The sequence below is a fragment of the Rhineura floridana genome, chromosome 7 (genome assembly GCF_030035675.1).
Source record: "Rhineura floridana isolate rRhiFlo1 chromosome 7, rRhiFlo1.hap2, whole genome shotgun sequence".
In the NCBI taxonomy this organism is placed as follows: Eukaryota; Metazoa; Chordata; class Lepidosauria; order Squamata; family Rhineuridae; genus Rhineura; species Rhineura floridana.
Window position 1 is genome coordinate 34290995 of NC_084486.1, and position 16647 is coordinate 34307641.

Sequence of the window (16647 nt, forward strand, 5' to 3'; positions counted from 1 at the left end):
CCAGCTGCTAGCTATATTTTTGTTGATGTTTGAAATGTTTATAATGTTTGACTCTGCTTCTTATATTCTGACAATTTATTTTATAATGAATTTTAAATGTTATAATGTTTACATTATAAAAATGCATTGTTTGGATTGTTATATTGTGTTTGAATTGATGTTGGACCGTTACTATACTGCTATATTGATATGCGTTTGTTGTGTTGTGAGCCACTTTGGGCACATTTGTGTGGAAAAGTGGCATGCAAATCAAATAAATAATAAATAACCCAATACAGAAGATTTTATTGTTAGCCATAAAGTTCAACTGAATGAGAAATTCACATTATCCATAATAATCATGTTATTGTTATTACCATCTAAGGACATAGGTAACAGTATCATTCTATAGTGACATTTTTCTATAATTCAAAAGTTACTATTCAAAAAATTAATTTTAGATGTTTAGATTATGATAGTGACCAGAGATCTGCACAGAGAACTTATATGAATACAGAAAGGCTGATCTTCCAAAACTGCAGTTCTCTTGAAACTTTTAAAATGCCCCCAAGCACATCATAATGCCTCCTGGATCAAAGAAGTAGTATAATATTTTGCAATGTCCTTCTTTTCATCCCTGAATTCACACGGTCACTACAGACTTTTAATTCCTTAGAACACATGCATTAAGCAATAATGTATAGAGAAGTATATGTAAAAAGGTATGTCACAAATTAATGCAAAGTGCACATAGGTCTTCCTAGAAACAACCCTGAGCTGGAACTAGCTCCACTCATATTAACTGATGTCTTTCAGTCAAAATGGAAAAAGACACTAAATATGAAATTACTAAACTAAGGATTTTTCCTACTGTCATTTTAGCGCTAGGTTACACCAAAGCTAAAATTGGTATTTTCCAGCAAATTGAGGATATTGAACTTCAAAACCATTTAAGCTTAGCAGCATCTCACCCTAAGTTTAGAGATAACATAGGGGCATTTGTACCTGCTAATTATTTGGCTAATCTGACCATTCCCAAATTCAGAAAAGTGTTTACGCTAGCGTTTAATGTCTTACCATCAGCACTTTTGCAATGTAGATTCAAAAAAACCACTTAAAGTGAGGGGGTAGAGATAGTGGGTCATGTTTTACTTTATTGTGCTTTTTATCAAGACCTTCGTTTTTCTCTCATTACCCTGATTTCCAAAAAATTCTGGGTAAAGATGATGCATTTTATCTAGAGTATCTTTTGTCTGATTGGAATCCTCAAGTCACAGTTAAAGTGGCCAGTTTCTGTATAGCAGCCATTACATGTCAGAAAGCAATGATAAATTAACATCATTCAAAGATTTTATACCTTTTAATCGGAGCTTGTACAGTTTTTTGTTGTTGTTTGAATTTTAATTACGTCCTATTGGTTTAATGTTGTGAATTTATATGCTGGTCTCCGACCGTAATAATAAAACTTACTTCTTTACTTAGCAAGTATGTAGGGCCTTTCTACACAATATTCATGCGAGTGTAATGCATGTTAGCAATTTGTCATAAGAAGATAAGAAGAGCTGTGCTGGATCAGACCAGAGGCCCATCTACTCCAGTATTCTCTTTTCACAATGGCCAACCAAATGCCTATAAGGTGTCCAAAAACAGAACATGAGCACAACTGCCCTCACTGGTAGTGACAAGCTTTCATTCAAAACTGTATCATCTGTTTTTGAATATCCCACTCACAGTTCTGCTTTTGACAAGAGAAACTACTTTCCAAGACTGGTCAGGGAAAGTCATATAATCTCTTGGTGCTTCAGTGTCCCCCTCCTGCACTTCGAAAGTCATGTCTTAGTGGGTAAATAACACTAACCAAAAAGAATTTCCTTCTTCTTCTCCTCTCCTCTGCCCCTCTCCCCATCCCTAACTTTGCTCTGAAGTGTTGGGAGACCCTATGGAGCAGACAGGTTTACACTTTTGCATTAATACGCTTTGAGGACTGAACACAGAACTATTTCCAATATTGGGGGGCTTATTGGATAATCAGGCAAAAGAGAAAACACGCAGCTGGGGTGTACTTTGCAGGTTTTTGTGACCAAGCAAAAAAGTTTTCTGATCCAGTAACTTATTCATGTAAAGCTCCACCAATATTCATCTGTAGAAGCAAAACTTAATCAAAGCTTTATATGTTTTCACTGTGTTTCAAAGGAAATAAATGTGTTTTATTTAGAGAAGAACCAACCACTTTTCCATTTAACTTACTGAGTCAAACAAGAAACTTATTTTTACATTTTAGGGAAGCCCATTATTATTTTTAATATTCTGTTTTGAGTCCATCAGTTTGATCTTTTCCCTTGTTTTATTCAAAACGACTTTGCCTTAACATTAAAGTATGAGATTGTATCCACTTACTTGTGAATCCAAGTCTTCTCCTTTTACACACAGGTTTGCATCTATTACATTTAACCCAACAAGCAAGCCAACAATAACTGCTCCTTCTTCTTCCATCATTAGTGCATGATATTCATAAAATTCGCTGTAAAATGCATTTTTAAAAATGTTGTAACTTATTTTAATATACTCTGAATCAATTTTTAAGTGCCAGTCAATCCAGTAATTGACTTTAACTTTTAAAGACTGACTTTGATACCCCAAGTCAGCTAAAAGTTTGCACCAACATACTGAACAAAGAAAGTGGCAACTTACACAGAATCAGGGTTTTTCCAATGAAATAAAGAAAATGGGAAAGATCCAACATAGCATGAAAGGGTACCTGCTTGCACAACAGGGCATTTTCTTCCTCTCCTGTCCTCTGCAGCACCTCACACACCCCTGTACTTTGCTCTGAAGGGTTGGGGAACCCTTTGCAGCAGATTTTGGGGGCACATGGGGGACTGGAAGTGAGAAGAGAAACCAGAAGTCCCACCGTGCAAGCAGATTTCTACTGTACAATCGAGCAGACATCACTGGATATTGCCCAATAAGATTATTTTTTTTATTGATCAAAATACTTAAAACTACAATTTAAAACTGCTTAACCATTCAAATTACATAAAATATTGTATCCAACATGGTCCATGCAGAAGTAAAAGTCTTCCACTTGCAGAACGGAACTTCATCCTCTTCTGCCCCCCCCTGCACCCGTCAAAATCTGCTGGGGGGGGGTTGGGGTATCCTCCAAAGCACATGTTGGTGGCTGAAGGGGGGAGGACAGGAAGATGAAGTCCCAGTATGCACGCGCAAGTGTGCATTCTTCCCAACGTTTCTTATGGTCATGGTTACAGAAAGAAGCCTAAAGATTTGTCAACCTAGTGTTTAAAAATTACAAAGGTGATGGGGTAAGAAGTAGTACAAATGCAACTCCCACACAGACCATGACTCTGTAGCTATGCCTCCGAAATATTCAATGCATTCAAATAAGAAAAACTGTAACAAAAAATTCCAAATTCTGTAAGCAAAAAATTAAAAGTTGTACAATTGTATTCTGCATATAATTTACTCCAATGGTAAAATCTAAATGCTTTCCAGGACACATGTCAGAGGTCAACAACTTATTTCAGAAAGTTTTGGAATATTTATTAAAATATAAATGTTTAACTACTTTTTGTGTTTTAGTTGTAAACTTGTTGGTAATTCAGTTTCAGTTACAACAGAAAATTAAGTGCTCAGTCCTTTCGTTTTGTAAGGAACACAAATGCAATTTTTGGATTTAACAAAATCAAGAAAAAAATCTATGTGAGCATAATCTGAAATTTACTGTCATATTACTTATCAATAGTTAAAATATAATGCAATTCTAATTGCAGCTACAGCACTGACCTTAATTTTCCCTATAAATTTTCCCTATAAACAGGCACTCACCCAAGCAGATCCTTTTGAAAGATGAGGCATCGTAGATAGTCTGCCATCTTTTTTTGCATAAGTGCCAGTCGTAACCAAGCCCGAGCACGTCCTAGTGGTGTCCTGGTTAACAACAACAACAAAAACAAAAACTAGCTCAGAAAACAGGCATGCATTACCCACAGTTATTGTCCTAAATGGAAAAAGAACAGTTTTAAAAGATATTGCTGCTGGATACTGTACTAAGAACAACAACAAAAATATAAATGACAGAAATACCGGTACAAAGAGTCTTGTGGCATCTTACAGACTAATAAATCTATTACGTCATAAGCTTTCATGGACCACAGTCCACTTCATCCAGATGCATTAAGTGTACTAAATTAGCAAGCATACATTCATGTGGAGGGGTGTACAAGAGTGAGGTCTGGGGGAAATGAAATGCAAAAACAACAGAATGACAATTATCTGAAAGGAAAATAGTTGTTTGCAAATTAGTAACTCTGTTGAATATTAAGGTATCGGGATAATTTTTAGTACACATATTCCGGCTATGTTTCTGTGTTTCAAATTAAAAAGTAGTTATAAGGTAGCATTGGTGACAACACAAACATCCTGGCATGATAAGGTGCCTAAATGTTGCCATAATAAATTATTAAGTCTTTGACATGCCACAAGACACTTTGTTATTTTTCCTATAACAGAGCACACAGCTACCCTTCTGGAAAATGAATACAGGAGAACAGATATACAGGAGAAACACAATTATCCAATAACCATTTATTTTGCAATTTACAGCAATCCAAAATTCATACTTCTATAGCCAATATTATGAATCTGTAAAACACTGTGTGTTTGGAGGCCCCAGTCACTTCTTGCCATTTTGAAAATAGGTGTTTGTGTCAAGCTTGGTTTTTAACACAAAATATAGAATTGTGCCCTGACCGTGCACACCACCAACTTTCATTCCAATATCCCAATGTTCAAGAGACCTTACAATAGGTTGGATCCCACCTTGTGCTCAGAAGATACGCTGGAGGGAAGTAGCATTTGCTAATTCCTTCTTTCCCCTACAGCCCATGCCCCCAGCACGGTGGGTGAAACTTTGGGAAGGGAGACTTAGCAAAAGTCGCCTCTCCTCCTTCCTCCAATGGATTTTGGTTCCTTCCATTTGTGGAAAGAACAGTCTGGATCCAACCTATGGTTTTATTTTGCATTTACCTCCCTGTTTGAAAGCAGATGTGGGACTGAGCTACCATTTGAATTTGAAACACAGAATCATTGCCTGAAAATGTGTATCAAAATGTATCCTGATACCTTAATATTCAACCAAGCTACTTATTTACAAATACAGAATGCCAAATGTACATGTTAAACTAGAGGTCGCATTTTGCTGACAGCAAATATCATTTCTATCTTTTTGAAATTGCAATTGTCTTAGCCCTAATTATAAGTTTTATTCCTTTGCAGATCTGCAACAGATCTATATGCCACCTAATTCCAAACAATCTCAATATAACCAGATGCAATTAAGTATATTTGAGCAGTTTGACTCACAATACGAACATTAGAGAATTTTGGTTCACACATGCATATGATTTGGAAATGCCCTGAATCTTTTTTGGAAAGATGTCATTGATAAAATTAATTATAATCTTGCAATTAGAAACTCTCATTTGTAATTTATTAAAAATATTTATATACTGGCTTTCTGCCAAAATACACAAGGCCGTTTGCAGTATAATAATGGCTTGCAAGAAAAAAATGAATGAGGAGGAAAGTGGATATAAACAAATTCAGGTACTGAGACTTTATAGAGTTACATAATGAAAAAAAACTGTGTTCCCCCCACCCCGAATTTTTCTAGTTTTCTTCCAGGCCTTCATGCCTCTACTTCCAAATAATGTATTTACTGATTTATTTTCAGCATTTGTATGTCACCCCATAACAAAGTTCTTTGGGCAGCTTATAACAAACAAGTAAAAAACAGTTTAAATACATAATCAAACACGCATAGCACTGTATTCTAGAATACTTCTCTGTGACCTGAAATTTCCTCAAACTAAGTATTGCGTGTAACTAAGTGTATTATTTTACAGTTCTGGAAATTAAGTTTTATACCCATAATTGAAAACTGTATTGAAGATTATCCACTAAAAATATTAAGGATAAATCAAAGAAATTCAATCCAATTTGGCTGCTTTTTCCAGAATTATTCTCCAACTGAATTACAAACTTTTACTGGAACGCACACCCCTAATTTGTTTTCTTCTATTTTAAAAACTTTATTTATCATTTTCAAAACTGATCATAATTCACTAGGGAATGTTGACTGAACTGGAGAAACAAGGGAGTAAGTCTTACTAAATTAGGAAATATCAAAATATTTTCTTGACTTTGTACTATTGAAATTCTTTGTAATCTATTAAATTCAAAACATTTTTTTTAAAAAGCAGCAGTGTGTTTTATAGAAACTAATGAGAATAAAAGTTGTGTGACATGAGAAAAAACACAATTGTCCAAATATTTTAGGTTCTGTAGATTATCTGGATAAATTTAGAGATGACTGCAAATTTGTTACACATTCTTCAGAGTAAGCAATAATGTCAAAGTTCAATAGTGTGCTCTCCTCAGCTGACTATAACAGTTTTTCAGCATCTAGTGTGGCATCTCTTTTCTTTGGTCATAGTTCTTGCAAAAGGCAACAAAGACCCCAGTCCCTCTTTTCTTCCCAGCAAGTTTTAGGGCTCAATAGCTAGGATACTAATACTATTTCATTTGCAGAGTATCCTAGGAGTTTAGGAAGGGTAACAGAAATAGTCGTTCTTAAAGATGGATTTCTGTTTCTTCAAGTCTCGTGACTTACATAGGAAAGTGCAGGATGCCTTTAAATGAGTTACATACAAACAGTCTAAAGAGTTCTTTATTGGAAACACAACTTACTTGAGACCAGGCAAGTCTCTAACACTAGCAGCGATTTCCTCAGCTTCTGGGTACAACTTCTCGACAAGCTCCAGAGGGCCCCATATTGTTTTATTGTAACTAAGAAAAGACTTCTTTACTAGATGGAGGAAAATATAATATTTTGACATTTTAAACTTGGTTTTATGCTGTAATACAATTGCTGTCTCTATCTAGATAACTGAGGAGTTTAACTTTTTTATAGGTAAGTCATATAAGAGTTCAAGGAACATCTGTAAATATGATTAATATTTTACACTTATACAGCATCAACATGTTTAATCTGCTATACCAATGACTCTCCAGAATAATTACAGCCAATCATGAAACTAATGTTCTGAGGCATATACCAAATGTGAGAAAAGAGGACATAAGGCAAACCAAAGATGAATCTACAAGTCAATATCTCTTATCTCAGGTAGCCAACAAAGAAAGGAAACAGCAGGGGCATATGACACAATGTCATGAATGGGACTCCAAGGAAGTAAAAAAAACTCCAAACCAAAGAGGATTTCTTCAATTGCCCCCATCAATATTAATGAATCCAAGTGGGGAAGGACAGAACTTCCCTCTTGGATTGACTGTGATGGGGAAGTCTGCGGTGTTCCTCCTGAGCTCATGAAGATGAACATGGGGTGGCTGGTATGGGGAACTCTATATGCCCAAGTTTGCTTCTCAGTGAAAAACAAAATGGATAATCTGACTCTCTTATACTACAGACCAAAAGAAAATGTCATGATGCTTTGGGAAGAAAAAAATAAATAAGAACATGCTCTTGGTACCTTTAAGGCCATGTTTCAGGCAGTGCTCCATGACAACAAAGAACTGTTGCAGAGGTGGATAGTCAGAATCAAGAGTTCGGCCAAAACTCAGAGCAGATTCAATTAGTCCCTTGATACTCAATTTAGCCATATTCAGTAAATTTGCTCGCTCAACAGCTGTGGGGTCTTTCACAGCTTAAAAAGAATAAGGATAAATGATTAAATAAGAACCGAAAAATTCAATTAATTCTTTATTAATCAAAGCATAACAACCTTGTCCAAATCTAAACATAAATGGAAGAAAAAAACCAAGCAATTATGATGAAAGCACCATGCTATGAAACACAGAATGTGTATGTATGGAGCTTCTTCTCTGAAGGATTTGGTCATAATCATAGTCCTGCAGCATTGGCAGGTGCCCTAAATCAGTGCAGACAGCATTTTAACCTTGGAACATCTAGCACTGCTTGGCATTTCCCCAGGTGATTCTCCATTAAGTACATACTATGGTGTATTTTGCATCCATTTTGTGAAAAAGCTATCATTACTATTCACAACATTCTCAAAGTGCAACCATGTAATATAATAGCATTATAACATTTTCAAACTATTTATTAAGATGGCCTAACATTTTGCTTTTGGTTATCACTGCAATGTGCTAAACTGATGGTTCCAATGAGCAAGCCACAATGACTCTGGAAGCTAACAATCTAACAGCACTGATTACTTTTGCCAAATTATTAATCCATCAGTGTGTTCAATTTTTGTTCTATATCATCAATTAATATGTTGAACACCTCCATTTCTAATCAATGTGGCAAACTTCTCAACTTCAGCATTCTCCCTCAAGCAGAATTCTGGATAACCCAAAATCTTGCTACTTACCAGGGCAGATACCAAAATAAAATATACAATCCGAACAATTTTGGAACCTGTCTCTCCTTGGGACTAATATGGTAACCACATGTGGCAAGACCATCCAGAAGGCTGCAATTCATATTAACTATATCAAATCAACCAAATGTTGCAGATCTCACGGAGAAAGATCATTTTTGGATCTTTGTAATAACAATGGAAATCACTGCAGTGAGGGACTGATCTTTTTCAACGGGTATATTGCATATATGTTGCCTAATGGTATTTTACTGACTGGGGTCCCCACCCCTCTAAAACATATTAAGGATGCAGCCCTTGCACACATGAGTAAGTTCCAATAAATTGTGTGAGAACTGCATCGAAGTGAATCTGCACATAAATGTAAATGTACTGCCTTCAAGTCGAATTCGATATGGCGACCCTATGAATAGGGTTTTCATGAGGCTGAGAGGCAATGACTGGCCCAACAGCACTCAGTGAGCTTCATGGCTATGTGGGGATTCAAACACTGGTCTCCCAGGTCATAGTCCATCACCTTAACCACTACACCACATTGGCTCTGGGCAGCAAATGCAGGATTGGTGGTCTTCTGTCTTCAGTGGCCTGTAATCAATTTCAATAAATGAAACAAAGTGACAAATTCTTTGTCACTTACTGAAGTCAATAGTATTACATGCAGGGGTTTTTTCAGGCTTAGGTATTCAGCAACTTTAAGAGTTACTAGCCTCAGTATAGAAAGACTAAGCATAAGAGATACTCTCTTTTCTTTGGATATATGCCAATGCTAAAGTTTATTTGCTAACTTTTCATTGTTACATATTTACATACAATAAAATTATGCTAAGTTAAACCAATATAGTATATTATAAAACATCACTGGGTTTATTTATCTTACAATTCTCAGGCCTGCTGGAGTCCACACATGAACAGTATTCAACACAGCCTTAAAAACCTGTGTTTTCCCATAGAATGAGAACACAGAAAACAAGTGTTTTTTGAGCTACATCTAGTCTAAAGAGCTAGAGACAAGCTTACAAATGGTGCAGAACTCTTTAGTCTTAGATGCTTAGAGCAAAAAAACAGTCAATCAAGATGTTGTTAATTTAGGCTGCTGTCTGTCTAAATTCAGAACAAGCAACACAGAGGTTGGAGAAATACTATCTTAATTATATATAGTGCAGTCTTGTTGAAACTGGAAAGAAATGAAAAGTCATGAAAATTACAACTGAAAATACTTTTTTAAATTATCATACCTAAACTATACATGGATTATATTTTTCTTTTTAGGAAGAGATCATCAAATAAATCTAAACCTGAATATTCCTAGCAAGCTGCCTGCAACGGTACTGGCTTTTCTTTCTTCCAATTAAACTTTTATTTTCTTATATGGATTTGTGGCCTTGGGAAATGGACAGTTTTGCGCCCTGGTCCAAAACAGTGGTATTAAGACCCGTAAACAGTACTGCCCTGGTTGTTTGAGGCACATAAGAATTATTGCAAAGAGACTAAGAAGCAAAGCATTATCAAAGTCAGTTCCTCCCTTCCCTTTTAAAGTTGCAAATTAATATCAGTATGTGAGTAGGCAAGGTAGGAAACTTGTTTGTAGGCTCCTAACTTGTGAAATTTGTTTACAAAGCTAACTGCACCTATATTTCTTCCTACAACATGAGCCTAATTTAGGTTTTTGAAGTTTGCTAGCAATTGTGTTCCTTATCTTTAATATGCATTTGCTGAAATAGCAAATGTTAGAACTGAGCCACCAACTGAAAAATTCCTAGTGAGCTTTTTCCATGACAACATACTTCAGAAAGGGATGCATTATAGAACTTGATAGTGGAGCTCTTTTATCCACACTTCTAGCTAGTTGTCCCAAATAGTTCTACACTAGGGTTGCCAGGTTCGTGGCCTGAGACTGATCCTGTATCTTTAGGAGAAGAGAAAGTCAGTCAAGTGCAGGTGTTCTTGCAACTCTGTAATGGGAAAAACCACAAGGTGGAATTCTCCCTTTCCCCCTGCACAACTTTTAAAGATACAGAAGAGCTTAGAGGCTGGGCCTGGCAACCAAGAGGTCTTCCGTATCTTTAAAAGTTGTGCAGGGGGAAGGGAGAATTCCACCTTGTGGTTTTTCCCATTACAGAGTTGCAAGAACACCTGCACTTGGCTGACTTTCTCTTCTCCTAAAGATATAGGATCAGTCTCAGGCCATGGACCTGGCAACCGTATTCTACACACAATTTCAACATGCAGCCCTGGTCCAAAATGTATGAGGAATTTTGAGGCCATCTTGGTACTTTCAGCAGGAAAAGAAACACTGTGGCAAAAACGTTTTGTTTAAATGAGAACTAAGTGATACACAAAACCACATACTGACATCTTCTGGCTGCCTTGTCTTTTATCACTGTGCTTGATATAGATTGAAGTTTAGATGAGCGTACAGTATAGTGAATAGTGAAGTTACTGAAATGGATACAATGCTAATTAAATCTAAAATCAAAGTTGCAATTAATTTCTTCAGATGACTATCACTAGGAAGCACACATATTTCCATGCAATACTCTTCAGTAATGCTAAAATTAGAATGTTGACCATTTTCAGTGCCTTCATTCTCCCCCCCCCCAAAAAAAATCTGTAATGCAAGGAAAGTATATATTATTGTCCTTAAAATATTTACAAGTATTCCAATAAAATACTTTCTAAGTGAAACTCTGAATCCATTTCAATATAATATTTAAACCACACTAAGTGTATTTTATTGCATTTTCTCCTTTAATCAAATATTTTTATGTCCATTGGAAAAACTTTTCAGCTCATAAAATTCTTTTCCAGTTTTGTTTAATAACAAAAGTGAAATAATCATGGTAAATTGGATCACCATTGATTTAGGGCATCAGAAAAAATCTGATTTCAAATATTCCAGAAAATCCACATCACTGACAATGAAGCATCCACAGTTCAGATGTTACCCAGTCTGTATCCCTAGTATAGACACAATCTATTCACACCAGACAGAAGCATCTTGGCCAATTCTATTTAATTAAAGTAAACATCTCCCCAGTAACCTACAAATCTCATTCAGTATTTGTTCCCACTATGAATAACTAATCTAATTTCATAAGGACTGCAGGCTACATTACGGGGCTTGGATTTCTTCGTCTCCCCCCCCCGTAAGGTGTGATTACTATTTCTGCTATCTCACATTCATTTAGTGCAGAGTATTGTCTACAAAGGATCATGTCCAACATGAGCCAGTCCATATACTTTAGTTATTCTTAAATGCGGTCCTCCAGGTGCCCCACCATCTGAAATGAGGCAGGGGGCAAATGGGAAGTGAGCAGAGAAGTAGTGAGGGAGGAGACACTTGACCCCTAACATTTATAGGACAATACCCAATTAAATCTGCTAATGCAAGGACTTTGGGCTGCACAATGGAACTTCCTCTCCTTGCACACATCCATTAAACCAGCTCCAGAGGGTTTGGGGAAAACCAAGAATGTATTTAGGGGGTGCATAGGGAGAAGAGAGGGAGAGGATGTTCAGTTACACAATGAAAAGTGCTTACACCAGTGGAACTGTTTAGTTGGATACTGCCCACAGGATACTCTCCCTGGGGAGGGTTGCCTAGAACCTACTTTGCTGTCTTTTCAGCATCAGCTGAAATACGTTTTTATTTTCCAGGTTTTCAATCTGTGAAACTAATTATTTTTAATTGATACTGTTTTACCCAGCTGTTTAGCCATTGCTGTTTCCTTAGTATTGTTATTATTATTTATTAAATTTATATTCCATCCCTGCTCCCAGAAGGAGCCCAGGGTTGCGAACAAAAATATTAAAAATATATCTGAAATGTCACCAAAAGAAAACATCTTTTTAAAAAAATGTTGCTTTAGATTTTTTTGTAAGCCACCCTGAAAGTTTTTTTAAAAAAATTAAGGAGGATGATAGTAATAAATTAAACAAATGTTCTCTTTTCCAGTATAAGGCAGACTGGTGAAGCATAGCAGCTAATATTTAAGTTCATTCGACTGCTGGAAATAAAATTAAAGAAACAGAATGAAAGTAGAAAGTCCCTAGCTCAAAATTGTACCTCAATCAAATAGTAACTTGGCAGCCCATTTAAATTAGGAAAAGTTGCTTTGGGTGGGGCTGATCAAGAGCAGAGAAATAGTGAGGGAGGGATGCTTAACCCTTTTCCTGCTCCATGCTGTCTATCCCAAGTAGCACTTAAAATCCATGAGGAGAAAGAGGGGCAGAGATTTGATCTGAATTGTTTCTAAGAAATGGTTTTTTCCTGATCCAAATATGTCATCAGGGAAAGGGTTCAAAGCCCCTCCTTACTCATCACTTTTCTGATTCAAATTGCTCTCACAGGAAGTGGTTTTTCCTGCTCTAAGTGGGCCATCAGGATGTGTATAGTTTGGGCCTCAGACAAGCCATTATCTTTCAGCCTCAACTTTCCATCTCTAGTATGGAGATAATAACACTCACTTATCTTACAAAACATTTGCAAGTATTACTAAGATAATGTAGATGAAGTCTTTCAAATGTGTTGACATAAATGTTAAGAATAATCACTATCAAATAGCAGTCAAATAAGAGCATAAAATTGAATAAAGGAGTAACAAGACTGGGAGTCATTAAACAGTAGAGAGAGAGAAAATAATTGCAGGATAGAAATGAATAAGCATATTTCTGATCTTAAGGTTTCCCAAGGATCAGGTAGGTTGGTATGCCCAATATTAACAAACTACAAATATTTGTGCTAATTCATGTGCTGATCATTACTCATCCATGTAAAACACTGGGGGCCCAGTCCAAAAAGAATACCTATGGGGGTGGAACCACATGGTACTTGCGGCTTCTTTAAACAACTTCTTCTCCCTCCCTTTTTAGAATCACAATTTAAAGGCTGCAATCTTGTGAATTACGTGGGAGTAAGCCCCACTGAAAACAGGAACCTAGTTCTGAGTAAACATGCATAGGATCGGACCACATACCAGACCCAAGAACACCTGCTATCCTGCCCCAGCATTAGCTATACCAAGGATCACAATTCGGGGATTCGAAGGACACCTGGGGGAGCAACAAAGACTAACTCTACCCACTATCAGTGTCCCCCCACCCACAACCCGCGCGTTTAGTGATTTTGCAAAAGAACGCCACTAGAGGACTGGTATATGCGCAGAGTTCCTCCACGGGAGGGGAAAGGCCCTCTCTTGCGGCCGGCTGCAGCCAGCGGGCGTAACCCCTCTCAACACGTGACGGCTGTCCCTTTGAACACAGCTAATTACATTCCCAATAAAAGGTTCTTTCTCGCGTGCAGGGATGAAGCAACATTTCTATCTTACTCCGGCCCATGCTTCGCGTCGGGAGTTTATATCATACAAACTGGGACTCTCCAGGTCTCCACAGAAACCAAGCGAGATGACAATAAATCTTGTATAGGGTTTGGTTCAAAATAACTGTTACTCCTAAAAGGCAAGTAGGAGTAAGATTTGGGGGTAGACCTGTTGTCTCCATCCGCTTCAGGGAGGAGGGTTGCCTGCTCCTTATTCCTGCCGAATATGGAGCAGGCAAAGGTAGCATTCCTCTTAACCCCGCTGCAAGCAAAAAACAACTACGGGGATGCAGGGAAAGGACCCACCTCCAAACGACCCGGCTCTCCCCCCCCCCTTTTCCGTTAAAGAAAAAAATGTTCCCTCAGCCTTTCCCGACGTCGACAACAACAACGTTCCGGGTCCTGCTCCCCTTAGGGCCCACCACCGCTTTTTTTCCCCCTTACCCATTGCCAGCGAGGAGCTGCAGCTGCCGTAGCAGCTTAGCGCGGATCCATCCTTTGCTCTTTCCACGGCCTTTCTCCAGCCCTCCCCGTCCTCCTTCGCCGCCCCTTTGAAACATAACCACGCTAGCTGCGCCCCTGGCGGCAGGAGGACTCGAGATGCTTTCTTTGTAGCTGTGCAAAATGACTTTGCCAAGTGTGGAAGAGCAAAGAGGCGCATCGCCGCGAGGAGCCTGCTGTGATAGAGCGGCTCCTCAGAATTACTTAATACGTATTCGTTGCTCCTTAATTCCCAGCCCAGCGAAGGACTACTTTCGCATACCTTGGGTTGAAAAAGAGGCTCTAATGTTTGGCCAAGGTGCTGGACTACGACCTGGGAGACAAGGGTTCGAATCCCCAACTAGCCATGAAGCTGACTGGGTGACCTTGGGCCAGTCACTGCCTCTCGGCCTCAGAGGAAGGCAGTGATAATCCACTTCTGAATACCGCTGACCATGAAAACTCTATTCATAGGGTCGCCATAAATCGGGATCGACTTGAAGGCAGTCCATCATTCAGTCTTTGGCCCCATCTGCACTATACATTGAAAACGGCATCTAACCACTTTAACTAGTCATGGATTTCCCAAAAGAATCCTGGGAATTGTAGTTTAAGGAGTTGTGAGAATTCGGAGGAGACTTCTATTCCCCTCAGAGCTACGATTTTCAGAGTTCCCTGGAAAGAAGGGTTGACTATTGTAGCACTGTGAAGCGAATAGGGGTCTCCTAACAACTCTCAGTACCTTTATAAAACTAGTTTCCAGGATGGGGGGAGGGAGAAGCCGTGACTGTGTAAAGTGGTATGATACTGCTTTAAATATGTCGTGCAAATAGCTTTCAAAACCAATGGTAGTACAATACTTTAATATTTAAAATGTAACGAAGCAGTGGGAAATTTTTGACTTCTGTAGGACTCTTCTAGTTGTTAAAAAAATTAAAAGCTGAGAAGGAAAAATAATGATTTAGAGAGCTGCTGCTTGACTACAACTATCGCTGCTGACCATTGGCCATGCAGGCTGGTGCTGATGGGCAGTTGGAGTTCAGTAACATCTGGAGGATAATGGAAAACTCCCAAGGTCTACACTTTGTAAATGTCTTAAAATGGGTATAATTTAATTTGAAAGCTTGCTTACTATCCCTATGATGTTTGTGTTTTTCCTATAAACTGGTTTTATTAACATGTTATTAAAAGCTTTTTATGAATGTTCAGCCTCCTTTTCCTCCTCTCACTTTCGTTGTCTTTTACATATACCTAAACATATATACCTAGGGTGGCTAGGCAAAGATGGTTAAACTGCTCCATCCAGTGTTGTCTTTTTTCATTTTGCCACTGCTACCAGAATTGGTGGGTCTTGTGGTGGACAGAAAAAATTGCTTGGTGGGCTAGATAACCCTTCATTTGGCCCCTATGTGGCCTTCCAGAAGAGTGGAATATGGATAATAAAAAAATAAAGGGGCAAATTCCTGCAATTTGCTCTCCCAAACACCAAGTCCCTCTTGTTAGAATATCAGTACTTATACATTATATTTATATCCCACCTTTCCTCCAAGGAGCGCAATGGGCTTTCTATAATCTCTCCCATTTTATACTCACCACCACACTGTGAGCAACATGGCTAAATGGGAATATGAACATGGAACTCCTCAGCCCTAGCTCAATATTTTAACATCACCACGTTAGTATGCTAATAGGCCCCTAAATGCACTGCTGTACAAGTCAGAAGCACAGCAAGACACATGCAATATGGGTATACTATTTTGCATTATAACATTAGGATAGATAGAAGGATAAAAAACAAATTAATGTAAGTAAAGTTTAATGTTGTAACCACAAGTCATAACATAAAAAATTAATGTACTATTGTCTGAAATATAAGACTTGGTACTCAGATTCTTAGCATTTCCTTATGTGGACGCCCTATTACTTTCATGGGAATATTTATTTACAATTTCTATCCTACCATTTCATTGACTAAAAAAAGTTAAATAAAACCATCATTTAATATGTAATTATTTAAGTAAACCCAAAAGAATTTTCAAATAGAAAAATTTAATCATGACAATATTTCACATAATTAAGCTTTTTAAAGATCAGAACTGAAGTTGGTGTACTAACAACCTACAAATAAGGCCAAAACTGTCATTAGCCCAGAAAGGTTTGATTTGCCTGTCACCCCATGCATGCATGCAATCTGGAAAAAGACACAAAAACTCTTAACAAAAGCTTCAAGACATGAAGGTCCAGGAAAAAAAAAAGGAAAAATGGGGGGAAGCCATGTTTTGTTATTTTCATTTTTTCCCCAGAAAAACAGAAACATATGGGAGGGAAAATGCAGAAAGCTGGTTTTCCTCCCATTTTTTCCAAGCCTTCATCTGTACAAAAGCTTCCTACTTAGTTATCTGGAGAAAATTTTTCACCTCATTACAGATG

The 16647-nt window shown here is 37.7% G+C and overlaps 1 protein-coding gene across 4 annotated transcripts in view; it reads right to left on the reverse strand.

Annotated features, from left to right (window-relative positions):
- RUFY2 (RUN and FYVE domain containing 2) overlaps nucleotides 1-14399 on the reverse strand; it is a 39800-nt gene extending 25401 nt beyond the window's left edge. For all 4 annotated transcript variants that reach the window (XR_009763941.1, XM_061635169.1, XM_061635170.1 and 1 more), the window contains exons 1-5: nucleotides 14182-14399; nucleotides 7548-7721; nucleotides 6748-6865; nucleotides 3826-3927; nucleotides 2377-2500 (exon numbers count right to left, since the gene is read on the reverse strand). Coding sequence is in view for 3 of the 4 variants with exons in the window: in XM_061635169.1 (XP_061491153.1) it covers nucleotides 2377-2500; nucleotides 3826-3927; nucleotides 6748-6865; nucleotides 7548-7721; nucleotides 14182-14398 (735 nt within the window). In the remaining variant the exon portion in view is untranslated. The remainder of the gene's footprint in view (nucleotides 1-2376; nucleotides 2501-3825; nucleotides 3928-6747; nucleotides 6866-7547; nucleotides 7722-14181) is intronic.
- Nucleotides 14400-16647: the final 2248 nt, after the last annotated feature.